We start from the raw sequence: 19,408 nt of genomic DNA, 5'->3' as shown, positions 1-19,408 counted from the left end.
ACACGGGGTATTATACAGAACAAAGCAAGCATTTAACTAAATCATTTCATTTCACATCCAGGAATCCTCATATGTTTCTTTCTACCAAAACACACCACACAACACAGAGGCTACACTCCCAACAATCCACATAAAGACAGGTTAAAAGCAACACTCACCTTAAAAAGCTAAAGGAATTAAAGATTCTAGTTCTTGAAGCTACTTGATAAAAAAAAATGCACCATTGAGATAGGAAACAGTAAAAGGAGGTGAACTTTTCCGATGAAATTTAGGAAAATCAGTTCTAGTAAGAACTATGAGCCAGACCGAGAATCTAACTTTGACTTGGACGAGACACGCACATCCAAATCTTTCAAAGAGGATAGGGAAGGAAGACGAGATGAGCCGAGTCAACGAGGCAGCAAACATGACTGGTCTGTAAGGCAGAGCAAAAGGAGTTCAAGTACTGCACCCTAGAGTCAACTAGTAAAAAATGAGCAACACATTCAGAGTAAGGATATCAAGCTTCCTGGTGAGAGATTTTTTTTTTGGTTCTTTTTCCCTATTTTGTATCTCTCACACATGAACTAGTCAAAGTGTTCCCTATTGTAAAAAAAAGGGGCAAGGAACAATAACTTGGAGCATGACTACATCAATGAGCTACTCCACAACAAGGTTTCTGCTATGAGGTATTCATCGAAAGAGTACAGAGTTCTTAAAGCTCATGCTCATCAACGCCCATCTAATCAATGTATAGAGCACAAAAAATTAGTTGGATTTCTATCCAATTCTTCCTTGTTATTTTTCTTGTAATATTATTACATCTAAAAAAGAGCCTGACCGATCGAGAGAGAGAGATCAGCATGATAATGACATGATGCAAATTCAGATTGTTAATGCTTAATCACCATATCAGTAAATGTCATAGGAAGCACCATGTCTTGATACTGACGGACCACACAGTAATGTAAAGCAGGTATTATAGATCAAGAGAAGACATCAATCAACAACCGAGACTGTTTTCAAGAGAGAACATCAATCACATGAGCACAATAAATCAATAGATCTAAATAATCAAACCCAGAGAAATTGTAAAGATCAAATTCCTTACCCCAATTATGAAAAAAAAATACTATCATTCACATCATATTGTAGAAGACAAATGATTTTGACACAAATATTATTCTTTGGTACATATATCTTTCCAATACCCATACCCCTCCAACGGTGAAATGCGTGAACATATTTGAAATGGAGAATTAAAAAAGGGCAAAATTCACAAAATTCTAACCATCCAGTAGTACCCTTTGAAGGCCGTCCAAATAGCAGAAATCAAGCAGTGCATAGCTGTGCACCATATCAAGGCAACAGGGCTGAAGGGAAAAATTGCCACAATATTTCAGCCATTAGTATATTGAGAAATCCGGGAAGCCATGTTAGCAACTTGAGTTTGCAATTGAGATGCCCTGACTTTGGCAGCAGTAGCGCGGTGAAAAAACTGTTCCCTTGACAACAACCTCACATTCCTTAAGTACTGATCGAATTGTATCGCCCCATCCTGCACAGCCTTATCCAATGAATATATAACGTCTTCTATTGCCAAATCCGAGGCAGTACACTCGAGCATTTGCTTTGAAAGCACATCGACACATTCAAATGCGTCATCCGCTTGGAAATCACTGCTAATCTTACCCTCGTTGTCCCTCAACCAAGCTTCCAAAACATCGGCATTCATCAAAACCATCTGTAGTTTCTGCTCTAAACCCTCCTTCTCATCTTGCATCTCTTTCAAACCTTTGTCTAGCTCCTCCTGCCTCTGTCTCAACACTCCCTGTGCACCAAAAAGACCTTCCATCTCAGCCTCCCTAGTCTTTCTTATCCCCACAATATCGCTATGCACCATCTCCACAAGCTTACTAATAGCATTTCGTTTGAAAACTTCATTGGGATCCTCCGTATGAGGCTGTAGACGCGCGACAGAAGCAACATCATTACCACTACCATAGGGCGACGGCGGGTAAGCCCTCGGCGGAATTCCAGGGCGTGGGAAAGCAGCAGCCCCCATATTTGAAGCAATCGAAGAATTCGCACTATTACGCCCAAAACTAGAACTAGGACTCGGAGAAGGGCTAGGGCTAGGGCTAGGGTTAGGATTCGGCCTCCGTTGAGAATAAAGTGGAGGGTCGCGACCGAACATAACGCTCAAATTACGAACCAATTCAACCAAATTAGAGCTCGGATAAATCCAATTTTGCAAATAAGGGATCGAGACCATACCGGAGGGATTAACATGAGGATGGGAGCGCTTGATGATCATATCCCGAGTTGGGTTCACGTAAACGCAAGGGGGGTGCCTAGGATACGACTCCATGAGCCAAATAACAACCGGAATGTTGTAGGTAACACCTTGGAAGGACATGGGAACGGTGCCGTCGGATTGCAGAAGGTTGATGGATCGGCCATCGTTATGCGTGAAAGTTGCAGTACGAGGGACCAAAGACGGGAAGGCGGTGGTGAGGGAGACCAAGTGCTGGCGGATCAGCCACTTGGTGTCTTCGGAGTAGGGGAGCGCGGAAGGGCCGCGCTGAGAGAGGACGGAGCTGAGGAACTGCTGGATTATCTGAGGATTCGGCGGCAAGGGATCGAAGTGAGACGGCGACGGTACCATAGCATAGAAATTGACGATTCCAATTTTGGTAACTGTTTGTGATCCTTCGATTGATCTAAAGGATCTGATTGCCGGAAATGGTAGAGAAATGTCGGAGAGCTTCGGGGAATTGGTAATTGGGAATTTTACAATCACAAACGAAAATGATACGCGAAAACGGAGAGAGAGAGAGAGAGAGAGAGATCGAGAAGGCGCGAGTCTTAGTGAGGAAGAAAATGGAAAAAATGGAAAAAATTAAATAAAAAAATTAAAAAAGAAGAAGAGAAAATGAAATGGGGCTTCCTTCAAATTAGGTTAAATAATAAATGAATTTCTTTTAAATAATCAATTTAGTTTAATATTTTAAATTTTTTTTTATCTATTTCATTTTTTAACTTTTAAAATTTACTCTCTACTTTTATATATTTTTTTAAACATAACGTACTAACAAATCACATATTGAAGATTTTATGAATATAAAATTTAGATAAATTAAATTTTAATTTTTTTTGAATTTGTCAAAAGATACTAGAATTGTTTAAAAATAATTAACTTAGTTTTTTGAATTGAATTTGAATGAAATCAAGCAAACTATTTAGCTACAAATTAATTCATAATTAAATATTAATATAAATATACAAATTAATTCATAATTAAATATTAATATAAATATATATATTTTCCTTTCTTTCAAGTTCAAGTAACTTCAACGTAACTTTAACCCATTAATTTATGATCGACGATTAACTTTAACGACGAGTAACTTTCACCAGTTGACTTATGACCGACAAACGACTTAACCAGTTGAGTAAAAGAAATGGCGGTTCTTTAAAATTTAAAATCTATATTAAAACTAGGCAGGCAGCTGATAAAGATAACATTGAAGGCGCAGGAGAAAGACAATAAGATTATTAGTCACACTAGTTGAGGTGCATCTTTGATTTGGCAAGCTACAAACAAACAACAGGGAAGGCCATAGTAACGATGATCAGGCACACGTTTTTACACTTAAACTAAGGAAATGGTGATGTAACAAGCTGCCTGGGGGCACTGAACAGGTCATTTCCTGCAAAAGGTGAGGTCCAATCGCGCAATCCACCTGAAGGTGACATATCTTTTACACCTCCCCCACCCTGCACCCTCCTTCCAGAACTATTCCTCAACGGAGACGACTCGCTCAATCGGGAACTCGGGATATGCAGAGTCCAGTCTATTCTGTTGTAATCGCAATACGGCATCAACCCCCCGATATTCCAGTCCATTTGTGACAATAACCCAGATGTTTGTACTGGTGAGCCTTGGCTGAGGTTGGAACTTAATCCATAATTAGAGGGGACTGCAAATGAGGATAGAGTTCCACCACCAGCTCTCCACAAACTTTGCGCATCGGAAGGAGACGAGTGCGACAAAGGCGCGTTCTCTTTCGCCCATGTAATATCTAACCCAGACATGAATTGTGGTTGATTATGGATAGCCTGATGGTAGATCTGCTCCAGCTTTCTATGTTCGGACCCAAGGCTCATCGTGCTATTGTTGTGCAGCAATGTGTCACTTGAAATGACATTTTTGATGGTCGGAGCATTGTTCGAATACCATGGAGTCGTTCCAGGAAGCATGGAACTGGAGACAGCGTTCTGCAACCCATTTACGGGTTGAGGCTGCTGCATAAAAACTGGCTCTACTGGCTGCTCTTGTATCTCTCGCCGAAGATTGAACGCCTCGCTTTTAGAAACACCGATTTGAGCCTCTGCCTTTACATGTGAATGATGAACTACAGGCAATGGAGGTGTCGAAGTTGATGAAGAAAGGCCTGATCCTACAGCAGGCCATCTCTTCTCCCCTCCCCTTAGCAGCCTAGGTGGATTTGTCGTCTTCGAGGACTGCTGTATACTTCTATTGCCTGCTTCTAACCATGCTGGTACTGTAATTACAGCACTATTACAGCTAGACTCTCGATCATTTTTGTTCGATTGCACTGCAAAGACAGATGCAGAGCCAGGCATTTCTTGAGCTCTTGTCATACATTTTGTTTCACCAACTACATCGTGACTCGACTGACTGACAGATTCTTTCTGCTTTTGGTCTCTTAACATACCTTCTGCCTTACCCAGATCACCTCCACAAGCAACCACAGCTCTTTCGACCTCTTGCTTTGAGAATTTGTACCGCGCTTCAAGAGCTGAAATATGAGCTAGTTCACTGCTAATATCAATCTTCAAGTTACCCACACTTGTAGAATTTGCGGTATCCTTGTTACGGGCTTCTTCCTCGTTTCCTTCAAAGAGCCAGGAGACTGATTCCTCTAGCTTACCCTCGTTTAACATCAGTGCCATGGTAGCTCTTTCCGGAGAGAACCCCATAGTAACTAGTTGCTGAGAGAGAGCTTCGAGCTTTCTGGACATTAGATAACCCTTGCATCGTTCATGTAACTCCTGAGCACGTTTCTCTTTCTGTCTCTGGTGTTTCTTCTCATTTTTTAGACGAATCTTCTCCCGCTTTTCATGGTCACATCCAGATGCCCTCTCCTGATGGTTTGAAGAATCAACTGTCTTCTCTTTTGGGTCCTCCGACTCACCAGAGCAGCTACCATTGTTGGAAGACAGATCAAAATCAGATGCTGTACCACGTGGGCTGCTCGAGTGGTCATCTGTATCTTCCATATTCTGGAAGTGACCAATGTCCGAATGCAGCAAAGATGCGGTTAGTGTTGATGATATCTCGACTGTATGAACCAATTCATCAACTGGATTGTGAGCAGTAGTTGCTGCTGAACTCCTGTTTGAATTTTTAGAAGCAGAGTTTTTTGAAGCCTTCAGCTGTTTCTTGGCAGCAGCCCTAGCAGAAGGCTTATCCTTGGAGGCGGACTTGGATTTTGACACCGGCATCTTCCAAGATTAAGTAACTATTGACAAAAGACATTGGGAATCAATCCTTCAGTTAACAATAACCAGTGCAAGACATATAATTACATTTGCAAATTGATTGTATAAATAAGGAAAACAAAGACCTTTTCACATTCATTGTGTTAGAAGAGCCAAAAATATTTCAATAAAGTAAGGAATGCAGTGATAATATATATTAAATAAGAGAATTCAAATGCAACAACTGATGTTCTCAAAGATGTAACCAAGCTAGTTATGCAACTTCTTGGGAATTCTAAAGAAAACTAGCTTGACATTATCGCCATTTACTTCACATATAGTATTCTGTGTGTGCAGCCTAAGATTCATGAGAGACATGCAATTGCACGTATGGCGACTGGAAAGAAAGACGACCTCACAGGCCCCGGGCTGGCTTTTTGGGAAGCCCGTTTTTGCAAGAAAAGTAGAGATAAATGATTATGGCATCTCTCTTTCAATCTAAACGAATTTCACTATGGAAGATTTCGGAGACCCAATTACTAACCTTCAGCATTGAAGGAAATGGGGAGGTGAGAAAAGTAACATTTCGATATGGATAATCCTCACAAACTATTCTTCACTCGTGGATCAAAACTCAGAAACAGAATATTCGATTCAAAAGGAAAAAGGATGAACTCCAAAGCTTATAGTTACTATATTGAATGTGATGAAACGTGATCAGTTTCAAAATATACATACAACAAATGACTTACGAATAATGCATGCCATTGACTTAACATCTTTTCCCTGCATCTAAGAAATTCAAATATTTCCTCGACATCCAAACTCCACAACAGTTTTGATAGCTTTTACAAAATAGGGAAAGTGACAAGAATTGCCAACTGCGATTTAAAAATGTTGAAAGTGTGTTTCGCCAGCCAATATATCTTCAAATTAGAACATATTTTCGTAGGGTGCGCTTATGGATTTTCCACCAAAAACGAACTCCAAATCCAAGAATGAAGAAATCAGAAACAAAAGAGGAAGAAGACCTAGATCAACAAGGATCAAACAATTGAGGAAACTCGTACACAAACATAGAAGCGGAGAAACTGAAGACATTAACCAACCGGTCACATTCCAAAATCACACCTCATTTGAACAGAAACAACAAGACGAATTCAGGAAAAAAATTGAATCAAACTAACAAACGAAACCATTTCCCTCCAAAACATAACCACAACAGATCCAACAATCCACGTTCACGATCTCCAGCGCAGAGAAACAGAAATTTGTCCAAAACCCCTATCAATGGAACCTAACAAAGAAACCAAAAACCAAAAACCAAGCCGGAGCAAGAGATCTCCATCCTTCACTCCAAATCCACAAACCCCCCCCCCCCCCCCCCCAACAAAAAAAAAAAAGCACAACCAAACCCCAAAATCAAGAAAGAAACACCGAATTCATAAGCATCCAAACACGATCGCAGAGAAGCAATGTGAGAAAGAGATGAAAACAGAAGATTGAAACAGAGATCTAGAAACTGACCAGTTAAGAGAATTGAGAGAAGGAGGAAGAGGAAGAGGTTGAGAGATCGAAAAATGGCGATGACGACAACCGCTATGAGGTCGCCTTCGTTGTCCTTTCTCCCTTTTAGAAGCCTCTCGACCTTTCTTTGTCCCTTTCTGTTTTCTTTCCTCTCGTTTACTGTTTTCACGTTCTTCTTCTTCTTCTCTCTCTCTTCTTCTTCTTCTTTCTTTTTCATTTCTTTTTTTCTTTTTTTTTTTTCTTCCCCTCTTTCAATAATAAAAATAATTAAATAAATAAACCAATTTTCTGGCTCAGTTTTCACACGTGTGAGACACAACGGTGGCGTCTGGATTTAAATGTCGGTTTGACATTCATACATTTTTAATTACATTTTTTTCTTTTTTTGAAAAATGATGAATCACTAGAATTCATTATTAATTTAAAAAAAATCATTTTTAAGTTTTTGAAATGTAAATTTTTTAAGATAAATTGAATTATAAATAAATATTTTAGTAACCCTGTCAACAAAAAAAAAAATGATAAAATCTCAAAATTATTTAAAATGTTAAATACTCTAGAAAAATATTAAGAATAATTTTAGAAAAAAACTATAAAAAAAAACGTTTATAAAAAGTCAATATGAACCTAATCATTGTATTTTTCTTTTTAGAACATTTTTCATGAAATATATATATAATTATAACACAATAAATTTGGTAATTAATTACCGATTTAAACATAATTCAATATTTAAAAAAATGGCTATTATATTTTTTTAATAAAATAAATAAATCAGAATAAAAAATAAAAAAATGTCTGGAAGCTTCCGAGTTCGACGGCGGTTTTAGGGGCTGCGAGTTTGGGGGTAAGAATCGCAGCCGACCAATCTTCCCCTTTAATCCGCCGTAGGATGTTCCCATGCATTGCCACGTAGACCCTCTTTTTAAATTTTTTTAATTCTTTATTATTTTAAAAGTTTTAATTTAATATTTTTAATGACTTTTAAGCCGTTTTAATTAAATAAAATTAATATTTTGAAAGTTCTGAGAAAAAAAAAAATGTTGAACTTTCCATCTTTGAAGCAATTGGTTGGCATATCACGTTACTTGGTTTATACTTGATTAATTTTTAATAAATGAGTTGTAAAAAATTAGATTAAATTACACGTTATATCAAATTAAATAACTAAACTTTAAAATATATCTAATAAATTTATTTTAAAAAAAGCGTGACGTTTTTATACAATATTTAAAAAAATTTATGAAGAAATTAAATAAAAATAAAAGTCTAAAACTTATTTGGCATGTCATATTCTTTTCATATTTTTCTGTTGAATTTTATGTTCATCTACTTTTTCTTTCCTTATCGATTCTAATTCAAGAGATAATTGTCCATATATTGATAATAGATGTATGAATTCTCGAAAAAAAACGGGAGGTTGGTTCATGCTAGACGTTCAGACCTATTACACTACTGGCTAGATGACCTTTGAATTTAGCAACGTCCAATGACTATTCAAATGGATCCAAATCCTACCCACCCGCTATCATTCTTGGTCTATTTTGAAGGTTCATTTTTTATACGCATAATCAAAAGATGGAGCAAATTTGGAAAGGGTGTCACAATCTTGAGTTAAAATTAGGCAACAAGTTAATTGCCAACACATAAAGAAGATATGTAATTAATGGATATGAAATTGATATCTTTTCCCCTATATGCATAACTCTATTGGCTCAAGATTTAAACAAATTAACCTCTATTAGAAGTGGCATCCAAATTATTCAAGACGAGAGAAGGGAAAATACAGTATTAAATATAGAAAAACAAATCATCTTTAATCTTATACGAGTCGAGACCTTAATTATTTTCAAGAACGCTATTGAATAGGCCGAACTAACCTCTAGCTACTTTGATGCTTCTTGCTAGAGTTGCAAGTTGTATCATCCGTTCAACGACCTTAAGCTTTTAACGTCATCAAGTTGAACTCTACTGTATTAACGAACAACTTTCGTTAATAGGTAGCAAGATTAATGGCTCATCAAAACCGTATTTAATCAACAAGATATTCAAAAAGTCATTGCAGTATAAAGTCATAGCAGTAATACAACTAAAGTAGCAACTGTAAAACTAGCACCAAAAAAATAGTATAACTTAACAGAAGTGTTTCCAAGTCAAAAATTTGTAAGTAATTGGTAACTCGATCAGTCCATGGAGGTATTTTCATTACTACTATAAGGTTGAGATTTAATGGGATGAATTTAAAGATTGAACTAGATTTGTTCCGTTAGAGTAAACAATATTCTTTTTCTTGTTAAATCATAGGAAAAAAACATCACCACGTCATAACATGTTACATAAGCGCTCAACAAACCAGACCATTTTTCATGTTTTTCTATGCATAAGTACGAGGAACCAAACTTAATTTTCAACAAGAAAATAGTTACACGAAATACTGGACGATTCACTACATGAAGTATTTCATTTCTAAGCAGTGGCCGCATACAAATCAATTTTTTTTTATCATGAACTGAAGACAAGTGCATAGGTTTTTACCTTGATTTTTCACCTTTACAAGAGTTGAAAGCTTCTGTACTACATCTGAGACTAGCTCCAAGCACAAAGAAAGGGCAATTGGCTACTAGTGACATGATTCATTCAACGATGACTGCTGCTTCCTGTAATGACATAAAACAGTTGAAGGATATGAAGCAAATAAAGGCCACTTTGCTAATTATTTACTGATTTGAAGTGAGAGGCATCCAAGGGGTTCTGATTTGATGAAGGGTTTGAGATATTGGAGGATGCTTAATTAAGTCTTTGGTTCCAAATTCCCAACGAAAGCTTAATAATTTAAAACCATTGTTCTCCCGGGATGAGTGGGGTGGGTATGAGCATAATGCAAGGAATAGGCCTCCATGCTTCAATTATAAAAAGATATTAAAATTGAGGTTACTAATGGAACCGCCTAAACCTATGCCTAGCAGATATTGTCTTCTTTGAAATTTTCCTTTCGGGGTTTCCAAAACACGTCTGTTAGGGGAAGGTTTCCACTCTCTTATAAAGAATGTTTCAATTCTCCTCCCCAACCAATGTGGGATCTTACAATCCACTTCCTTTCAGGGCCCAACGTTCTTGTTGGACTCGTTCTCTTCTCTAATCGATGTGGGACCCCTCAATCCACCGCCCTTCGATACACAACGTCCTTGCTGGCACACCGCCTCATGTCCACCTCCTCTTCGGGGCTCATCCTCCTCGCCGGCAGATTGCCCAGTGTCTGGCTCCGATACCATTTGTAATAGTCCAAGCTCGCCGCTAACAGATATTGTCTTCTTTGGGCTTTCCCTCAAGATTTTTAAAACGCGTCAGCTAGAGGAAGGTTTCCACACTCTTATAAAGAATGCTTTATTTTCCTACCCAACCGATGTGGGATCTCACAACTAACGCATTCAGCAAACAAATATGAACAGAAGGAGCTACAAAAAAGAAAGACTACAGACAGAATTGGACAAATAAGAGGCGATTGGCAAACTGTCCATCAGATACAAGCACTAATCTGAAATATTTTTCGTAGTAGGCATGGATACTAGAAGTCCTCACCATTCTAAAGCTTCCATCGCCCGTGAAGCAGCCAACTTAGAAAGTTGAGATATTCCATCAAAGTTCTTTTGCTTCATAAACTCCTTATTAAATATTGCATCAGATAAAACTACCGAAGATGCTCCTTCTCTAATGTAGTCCCCAGTAGATTCTGTACAAATTTAGAAGTAACAAATGAATCTCAGAATCAGCTCAAGTTATATCAAACTGGTAAAAATAATTTCTAAGAACTGACTAGCCCAGAAAACAGAAACAGTGAACTGAAAAATGAAAAACGCGACACACGAACACAAGCTCTGAATTACTTTGTTTCAAGATAACCTCAACCAATTTAAGAAAGAACATAAGTTATAATATAACAGCCATCTTATGCTACTTTTGCAATCTTCTTAGTCAGAGTGTTTGAACATAAGGGTGCGTTTGGTTCGTAATTTAAAAAAAAAAAGTAAAATTGAAAACAAGAGATTCCATCAAAATTTTATTTCATGTTTGTAGTGTTTTTTATATATGTTTGGTAGTAGAATTAGGTAAAGTATAACAATTAAATTAATTACTCAAGATATGCTTAAAGAAATATTTATAAACCATCAAAATAGTTGTAGTTACCAACTAAACATTAAGTTGAATTTCAACTATTATTAAGAACATATTTCATGTTATAAATTTAGTATAATTATTATTCAATATCATATCATTTATAAAATATTATATTATAAATATTTTAATTTAACAAAAGAAATGAGTTTATAGCATGAAATACTATATTTATTATGTTTTTTCGTTTCACAATTTACTTTCATTCTTTTAAATTTCAAATTCAAAATTAGAATACATTAAAAATACAAAAATGTTATTTTTCACAAGAATTTGGATCACAGAATTCAAAAACAGTTTTAAAAAATAAATCTACCAATCAGATATTTGCTTATCCATTTGATTCAATGAATCTAAAAAGATAAAGAATGCATATCGGTAGAGTTAACTAGATGCTAATACAAAAACAAGTATGAGTTGGAGCTTAGGAGCAAAGAGTTCAAGTTGAGTACTGACCAATAGTTATGCCTTGAGAAGCAACCATTGAGATATGAGGAAATGGCTTCTTGAGGGCTGATATATATTTGATACCACCTAATGCAGAAACTGGATAAACCTACTTTTCAAGATTAAAAATCAAAATGAATCCATAAAAAATGATAAAGGGTAGAACCATATTTTGATGTCAAAACCTTGCAAGCAAAAGAAAAATTGTAAGCACTCAAGAACACAGCAATATAAATTACTTGCATAAGTTTTCTGTTCTTATTCTTCATAATTGTATACCAATCCAGTAATTCCCATTCAGATTTTTCCATGGGAATTAGTTGTACAGAAAAGCATCAAGAAATGAAAAGTATGTTTATGCAGGACATTTGTGTTTTTTTCTTTTAATGTATATGAGTATAATTTTAATCCTGTTTCACTTGCGATAAACCACGAACTCCAAGAAATCAATGATCTCCCTAAATCAGACAAGAAATTTACTTACTTTAACAATCTGAGCACCAGCTTCATATGCAGTCAGTACCTGTAAAGTATACACATAACTACTTACAAAGGTAATTTAAAAGATTCAAAAACTCTTTGTGGCAGAAGCAATGATTTCATATGTAAAAAGGAGGAATCCTTGAGAATTAGAAAGGGGCCAAAAGTGTTATTCAATTACTTCTGTCGGGGTCATCACACCAGGTATATACAAGAATTCCCCTTCAAGATCATCCATGATACCCTGTGAATCAGTAAAAATAATCTAAAAGGAGAAATATCTTCATAGTCTCTTTTAGTTGAAGTCAAAAACGAAAAATCACAATAGAAAAAGAAAACATGAAAAAGGGATAAAGAGGTTTCAACATATGCATGTAAAGGTCGCTGCGGCATATAAGCAAAAGTAAATGTATGCTTACCTTCACCATAGTGGGACTCATTAGAAACTTGGCTCCAGCTTCGACAGCATTCTTTGCATCCTTAACATTAAGAACGGTCCCAACCTGCACAATATTTGGGAATCTTCAGAAGAGTTCAACAGGTAACCATCCATCTTTTTTGAGGCTGACAAGTTGCATTTTAATAAGCATTTCGATTAAAGATATAGTTCATCCTAACTCATCAAAGGTTCAAGGGAAAAGGCTTCACAAATTTTGACCTAAGTCTGCCAAGGAAATATTACAAACATTAAGAAATCATCACACGGACAAACAGCAAAGAAAATAATTACTCCCAATGTTCTTGTAGGATAGTCTTGCAGCAACTGTTGTAGAACCTGTTTCAAATTTTATAACACAGAAAAAATAAATAAAAGAATGAGTATGACAAATACTTACAATTGATAACAACTACAATGTCAAGGAAAATATTCTCTACAACAACCTCAAGCACACCTGGTGTCGACATAACAATCTCGAGCTGCACAGCGACAGAAGAGGAAATAAGTTAGAAACCATCAATCAATGCATTTGAAGGAAAGGGAAAAAAACTGTTTCGTTGAATAAAGTTGATGCTCTAGTCACTTTGGTTATAATTTTTCATGCACTTGCCACTTAGAAAAGCATTTTAAGGGCAACTTCTTGAACTTTTTAAATTCTATTGATCATTTAGAAAGGACCAGCAATAAGAAATCATACATCAAAAGAATATTTGAATCTATCCGTGAATATTACTCATATCGCCAATTCAAATACAGTTTTCATTTACAGATTAATTATGAACAAAGAAAACTTCAAATTAAGAGCACTCACAACTGATACTCCACCATTTAGCGCAGCACAAGCAGCACTCATTGCCAGCTCCGCACTATAGTGAATTTAAAAAAGAATTAAGGTGCACATCAAGGCTCTAGATAACTCAAGACAAATGATATTGAATTTCTTGACACTAATAAACTTCGACAGCCTAGACTTCTTTATATTCGAGAAAAAAACATGAAGGCATGATTGAGGGGTCTCTGAAGGACGCAGGAAGTTTGGCCAACTTTGATGCCTTTCTTTGGATCCACATCATTAACACTTTTGTAACTTATCTTTTATACGAAATGGCTAGGTTGGGAGCTCCTTCATTTAAGCCTACACATTTCAATTTCAATGCGTTTCTTTACTATTTAAAAAAAACATCTGCAATGATTTCCAAAATTGAGGAGAGCATCTACTTTTGCAAACTATTGAAACTCAACATCTAATAAAACAATGAAAATGTATGTTACCATAAGGTTGGTGCTATCTAACCTTTTTTAGTAATATAATCACGGAAATGGTTTATATAGATAACAGGCCTTGCTATCATTTATTAGCTAATCAGTAAAACATACGTTGACAGTAGTGAGAACATTGGCTTTACCTGCTGGACATCAAGAACCAATAGTTCGATCTTGTGAAGCAGAGAGTTTTAAGAGAATCCAGCACCACGATATTCTAAATGCAGAAAATGTTACATAAAAATGGGTTACCTGCTAGCGCGAAGGCAAGCAATGACTCCAGAATTGTAAATTGTTCTCAGGGTCTTGTCTTTGGGAGAAACTGGTAGCTGACTAGAAGCACAAGAAACTCTAAAGCGAGCAAATGCGAAAGGGTTCCAACACCCAATAGCAGGCAAAGACCACATGCTGATTCTCCTAGAAACCAACATGTACTTCAAATATAGTCTTCTGGTTGTTAGAGAAGTGTTTTATTCCAGCCAATCAGATACACTGATGATGATGGATGTCACTTCAGCAGTCGTGGATTCAAGGGAATATCTACCATAGTGAAAAAATTTATAATGTTAATGGAAAAGAAAGGTGATGAACAATAGGATACACGAAATACTAACAGCAAATAAGTTTTTTGTAAGATGAAAGCTGATATGACAATTATAAGTCAAGAGAAATGGACCAGAGGACAAAATTCTGCAATCCATTTTTATTGATTGAACTAAAGATGCTCGTATGGAAACCAGCAAAGAATTTAGGCACAAGGAATGCAGCCCATGAGAATAATGTGAAGTAGCACGAGAGGATTAAAATAGAGAAAATACTGTTTCAGAAAAAAGCGATCAGACAATAAACAATGCAAATAAAGTACAAAATTCAAAGGGCCATGTGAAAATGATTATGGACAACTAATTATGCAAAAATATGTACATGACCTTATCTAACATCATGTCAAACTTACAGAAATTTGCAAACAATTTTCAGCAAAAAGTTGTTCTAATTTTCTGTTGCCCCCTTCAAGTGGAGATTTTTGTTCAATGATCTTGGCTTCTTTTCCAGATGTTCTTCAATATTTCCACAGGTTCATGTATCTTATTTTCCATGACAGAAGATGAGGGGAGTCTGGTAAGTAAGCCACTATTACATTGCCTCTTGTGAGGACTTGGATTGTTCACAACGATTGAATCTTTGAAGAGAAAGTTGAGAGGCTCAAGGTTCAGTATATCTTACTCATTTCTCTCCTCTGAATCATGTTTTCTAGATAACTGTATTGAAACTTTTTCAAGTCAATGAAGACCAATTGGGGCAACGCTTCTATAAGCTTCACTGCCTGATAGATTTGGTAGTACACTGCCTTCGTTTCTTCTTTTCTAGTATTTTATTCATATATATCTTTGTTTTTTTCCACAGGAGAAAATAATAATGCCAACAACAAAAAGAAATACAAGGAATTACATAAATGTTATGAATTCAAGAAACATTAGTAACTAAACTTGAGGAAGTCTACTTAAAGACAAAAGAACGAGGGTCTGATGAAATCTAGTTGGTTAATATAAAGACAATGATTACAAAAACAATATGAATTAGAAATTGCATAATGATGGGTAGCCTCGTCATTTATACTCACTCAAATGGAGAAGCTTCTCGTTGTAGATTTGTAAAGGCATAATGATTGGTAGTCTTTCCTGTATCCATCTTGTCTTGGTTTTTCTTGTTCTTTTCTATTCTTTCTTTTCTCTTTTTTCTTCGTACAAAAATGATAACAAGCTGCAGGGGTTTGACTTTTTCTCTTTTCTGATGTTCGACAAGGATCAATACTTGAATAAGAAAATGACTGCTTATCCTTCATGGAGGAGTAAATCATCTATGGTTGACCTAAAGAAAGGCATGTTATCCTGTAGATAACAAACAGTCTACCCATTACCTGCTTAAAGTATCCCTTGCAGTTCAACTCGGTACTGTGGCTACAACCTTCATATGGAACCAAATTGTTGTGTGTACTTGAGAAACTGTGGTACCATACATCAACAAGTAGGAACCAGGACCGACCACATCTTCACCTCCTAAAGTTTGCTGCTCAGTTGTTGAAGGAACTGAGAGAATATTGATACAAGTGTCAATGTAGAACACAACTTTATCCTATTCATATTGGAGGTAAAAAATTATGAATGAATGCAGATGGATACTTGGGTATTTGAATGTTTGACGCCTATTGACTACCAGTAATCATTGCACGAGCATAAACCACCCATGAAATGATGAAAACGATTAGAGTCTCTAATGACAATCTCCTTCTGAAGTAGCCTTGAAGCTAACTTCATGAAATTATGACAATCTATACAAATTCGGATGTTTTTCATAATCCTTATAGGAGTACTATCACAACCCAAGTTGTTATCATTCATTACAGAAAAAACCAAAGCCAGCTTCTCGCTATGATGATATAGCTGCTCCTCTTTTTGCTCTTGTTCCACATCATGGATCGCTAAGCTTGTCTCGGGCACATAACCGATTTCCTTTAACCTCCCAATGAGCTCTTCAAGTTCATTGCATATTACCTCCCTCTCTGGATGATGGCGACCTCCGGATGCAAACTCATGTACTTGATTTTCTATTTCTACCCAACTTAATCCAGGTTCCTTTCTCACTCTAGACCCTTTCATTTCCATTCTAATTAAGTCTGCTTCATAAAAGCTACCACTTAAGCAATATAGATTTGACATTTGCACATAAGCTAAGGAATTGCTAGGATCTAACTCCTTCAATTTATCAGATGCTAATTTGGCCAATTGTGTTGCGCCATGCTTTTTACATGATCCCAGGAATGAACTCCAAACAACATAATCAGGTTCTATAGGCATTTTACTTATAAAATCTTCAGCCTCTTGAATCCGACCAGATCTCCCCAAAATGTCAACCATGCAAGCATAGTGATCTAGTTGGCAAACAAGTCCATAATTTGTAATTGAATTAAAAAGGTTGGTCCCTTCTTCCACGAGCCCTGCATGGCTGCATGCTGAAAGAAGAGAGACAAATGTAGTAGAATCAGGTGGCACAGTCATCTTTGAAAAAAGCTGCAAAGCAATCTCAGCTTGGCCATGGACAGCATAGACCTTCATCATTGTGTTCCAAGAAACCAAATCGTGATGTTTCATTTGATTGAATACTTTCTTGGATGAAGTAATTGAACCACACCTCCCATAAGCATGAATCAAGGCATTGTTAAGTACAGTGTCATCCTCAGACATAGATTTAATTAGCAGTGAATGATATGTTGAAGCATGCTTCTCTGTTAGGAATCCAGCACAAGCCTTTAATACAATCGAAAAAGTGTGTCCATCTGGAGTTAAGCCTTCTTGTCGGAACTGACAAAAAAGGGAAAGTGTTTTCCCAGGGTCATGGTCTACAAAAGCTGTCATGATGCTGGTCCATAAAACTATATCCCGATTATATCCTGCTTCAATAAAAAGCCTATAACTATCCGCAATGTCTCCTCCAAGTTCAGCATAAGTTTTTAACAATGCAGTAATTATTTCAACTTCTGATGTGAAAGCAGTTTTTAATGCTTGACAGTGTAATTCACGACAAAAGCCCAAACCAAGATCAAGTTCATCCCAATTGCAGAGACTTAAGGAAGACAAAGTGCTTAAAAGTGTTGCACGATCAAATCCAATTCCTTGACGATTCATTTGCATAAATAAATGGACAGCACAATTTCCATGTTTTCGGAAACAAAACCCTGAAATCATCGAGTTCCATGTTATAAGGCTGGGATTTTCTATGCTCTTGAACAGAGTCCAAGCATCATCTTTACTATCATTAAAAGCACCACCTTTAGAGTAACTCTTGCTATACATGGTAATAAGAGCATTTGCAACATAAACGAAAGCATCTAGTGACCTTTTCAAGGCAAACCCATGTATCTGCCGCCCACGCTCACCATCATGGTCACCAAACGAGGTAAGCAAACTTGCAACTGTAAACTCATTTGGCCTGTGATCTACCAACATTCTCGAAAATATAAGGAAGCACTCATCCACATGGCCATACTGAGAAAGTCCCGAGATAAGCACAGTCCAAGAGACAAGGTTTCTCCTAGGCATCTCATTGAATAATTGGTAGGCATAGTCTAAATGACCACATTTACAGTACATGTTGATAAGGTGATTGGTAACAAAGAGGTCAAATGATCCCATGGGATCCAGGGACATCATGTAACGGTGTAGTACTGCACCTTCCCGGAGGCAGCGGAGGCGTGCACAAGCATGGAAGAGATACGCATAGGTCTGGAGGGAATGAGGCTGTCTAGAGTAAAACAGTGAAAGAGCCTGCTCAAGGTGGCCACGCGTGGAAATCACGGGGGATCCAAATAGATAGTCATGACGAAAATCATCTGTCCTAAAAGACACGATATCGCCTTCTGCCCCCGACCTCCAGAATCTAAGTTGGGAACCAAAAGCATACTTACTTGGGTACAAAACCAAATTCCGTTTGGCAAGAAATCGAAAATGAATTGACGTGAGATTCATGAGGTCAATGAACCTATCAGCCTAAATAAACAGATAGAACATTATTGTACCACTCAGGCATTTCATCAAACACTTAAAATACAAAAACTCAGCACCTCAATTTTCACCAACACATCACGAAAAAAAGAAACCACTTATAAGCTTCCAAAGAAACACTCCAGAATTTCACTTCCACAAACACAAATATAAATCTACAAATTACCCTTTTCTCATTGACATTCTCTTATCTCGATAAGCCACTTAAAATTCAAACTCAATAAAGAAAAGGGTTCTTCTGAAACGCTCTTCCCTTCATTCCGATTACAACATGAAAACATTCAGGTTTAGCAGACGAGGGAAAACAGTATACATATCCATAAGAATAAACATTGAAGAAATAAGTGCGTAAAGTTGTATAAATGTAGTTATGAGCTCAGCATACGAAGAAAGTGAAGAAGAAATGGAGTCGCAAGCAAACAATAAAGAAACTTAAGAATTTGGTGGAGTTGAGGAGGAAGACCTTAACAGATATTTAGCAGAGAAAACGGCATTGATTTGCGAGCCCACAGAGAGAGGCGATGGACTGGTTAGAGCGCGAAGGGGAAAGTCGGAGTGTATAAAATAATAAAATAATGGAAGCTTAATTTTTATCATATATTTATCATTTTAAAAAATTTCATCTTTTTATTTTCTTCTTTCCTTATTTAATTTTTTTTACATTATTAAAATAACATGAAATCTCGATTCCATTTTTTTTTTATTGGTAATATTTAGATTCAATTAAATATTAAATATTATAGTTGCCATTTTCCAAAAACACCCCGCACGAAATGGGAGGGACCCAAGGAGTTGATGTGGGCTGGCCGACCTTTTGGGTTTAAATTGGTTTGGGCTTCTAGGAATTAGGCCCACTTTCTCGAAGCAAGGCCTTTTTGGGTTTAATTTGGGTTGGGCTTCTAGGAACTAGGCCCATTATCAGCCAGCACAGAGCCTTTTGGGTTTAAGGCTTCTATGACCCGGACCCACCAGCTCCAAGCAAGTATCGTAATAAACAAACAAATATTTGTAAAATGTCACAAAATAAATTTAT

General features: G+C 36.7%; 4 protein-coding genes across 12 annotated transcripts; all 4 read right to left on the bottom strand.

The window, feature by feature from the left end:
* Positions 1-1,095: 1,095 nt before the first annotated feature.
* On the bottom strand, positions 1,096-2,863 carry LOC111810195 (protein ELC). Its single transcript, XM_023696809.2, has one exon. The coding sequence runs from the start codon at positions 2,645-2,647 to the stop codon at positions 1,379-1,381; it is 1,269 nt and encodes a 422-aa protein (XP_023552577.2). The 5' UTR covers positions 2,648-2,863; the 3' UTR covers positions 1,096-1,378.
* Positions 2,864-3,450: 587 nt separating this feature from the next.
* LOC111798347 (uncharacterized) lies at positions 3,451-7,203 on the bottom strand. 3 transcript variants are annotated; one of them, XM_023681438.2, is made up of 2 exons: positions 7,015-7,203; positions 3,451-5,528 (listed from the first exon to the last, which is right to left on the bottom strand). In XM_023681438.2, the coding sequence occupies exon 2, from the start codon at positions 5,509-5,511 to the stop codon at positions 3,640-3,642; it is 1,872 nt and encodes a 623-aa protein (XP_023537206.2). In that variant the 5' UTR covers positions 5,512-5,528; positions 7,015-7,203; the 3' UTR covers positions 3,451-3,639. The 3 variants fall into 3 exon arrangements, with proteins under 3 accessions (XP_023537206.2, XP_023537196.2, XP_023537215.2); XM_023681428.2 differs by lacking the exon at positions 7,015-7,203 and adding an exon at positions 6,240-6,837; XM_023681447.2 differs by lacking the exon at positions 7,015-7,203 and adding an exon at positions 6,619-6,837.
* Positions 7,204-8,650: 1,447 nt separating this feature from the next.
* LOC147793810 (uncharacterized) lies at positions 8,651-15,578 on the bottom strand. 7 transcript variants are annotated; one of them, XM_023656057.2, is made up of 12 exons: positions 15,438-15,578; positions 14,069-14,356; positions 13,365-13,419; positions 12,997-13,032; positions 12,845-12,889; positions 12,534-12,617; positions 12,296-12,379; positions 12,119-12,157; positions 11,644-11,743; positions 10,594-10,744; positions 9,550-9,671; positions 8,651-8,982 (listed from the first exon to the last, which is right to left on the bottom strand). In XM_023656057.2, the coding sequence occupies exons 2-11, from the start codon at positions 14,245-14,247 to the stop codon at positions 9,635-9,637; spliced, it is 810 nt and encodes a 269-aa protein (XP_023511825.1). In that variant the 5' UTR covers positions 14,248-14,356; positions 15,438-15,578; the 3' UTR covers positions 8,651-8,982; positions 9,550-9,634. The 7 variants fall into 7 exon arrangements, with proteins under 7 accessions (XP_023511825.1, XP_086985340.1, XP_086985336.1 ...); XM_087129214.1 differs by having other exon boundaries at positions 12,296-12,358; XM_087129210.1 differs by lacking the exon at positions 15,438-15,578 and adding an exon at positions 14,772-14,920.
* Positions 15,339-18,948, bottom strand: LOC111776715 (Tetratricopeptide repeat (TPR)-like superfamily protein). The gene is made up of 2 exons (XM_023656040.2): positions 18,839-18,948; positions 15,339-18,360 (listed from the first exon to the last, which is right to left on the bottom strand). Exon 2 carries the CDS (start codon positions 18,337-18,339, stop codon positions 16,027-16,029), a length of 2,313 nt encoding a protein of 770 aa, XP_023511808.2. The 5' UTR covers positions 18,340-18,360; positions 18,839-18,948; the 3' UTR covers positions 15,339-16,026.
* Positions 18,949-19,408: the final 460 nt, after the last annotated feature.

This window comes from Cucurbita pepo, chromosome 1 (genome assembly GCF_057944985.1).
Source record: "Cucurbita pepo subsp. pepo isolate OVF chromosome 1, ASM5794498v1, whole genome shotgun sequence".
Taxonomy (NCBI): domain Eukaryota; kingdom Viridiplantae; phylum Streptophyta; class Magnoliopsida; order Cucurbitales; family Cucurbitaceae; genus Cucurbita; species Cucurbita pepo.
The sequence above is the reverse complement of the archived record's forward strand: the minus strand, read 5'-3'. Positions and strand labels throughout refer to the sequence as shown.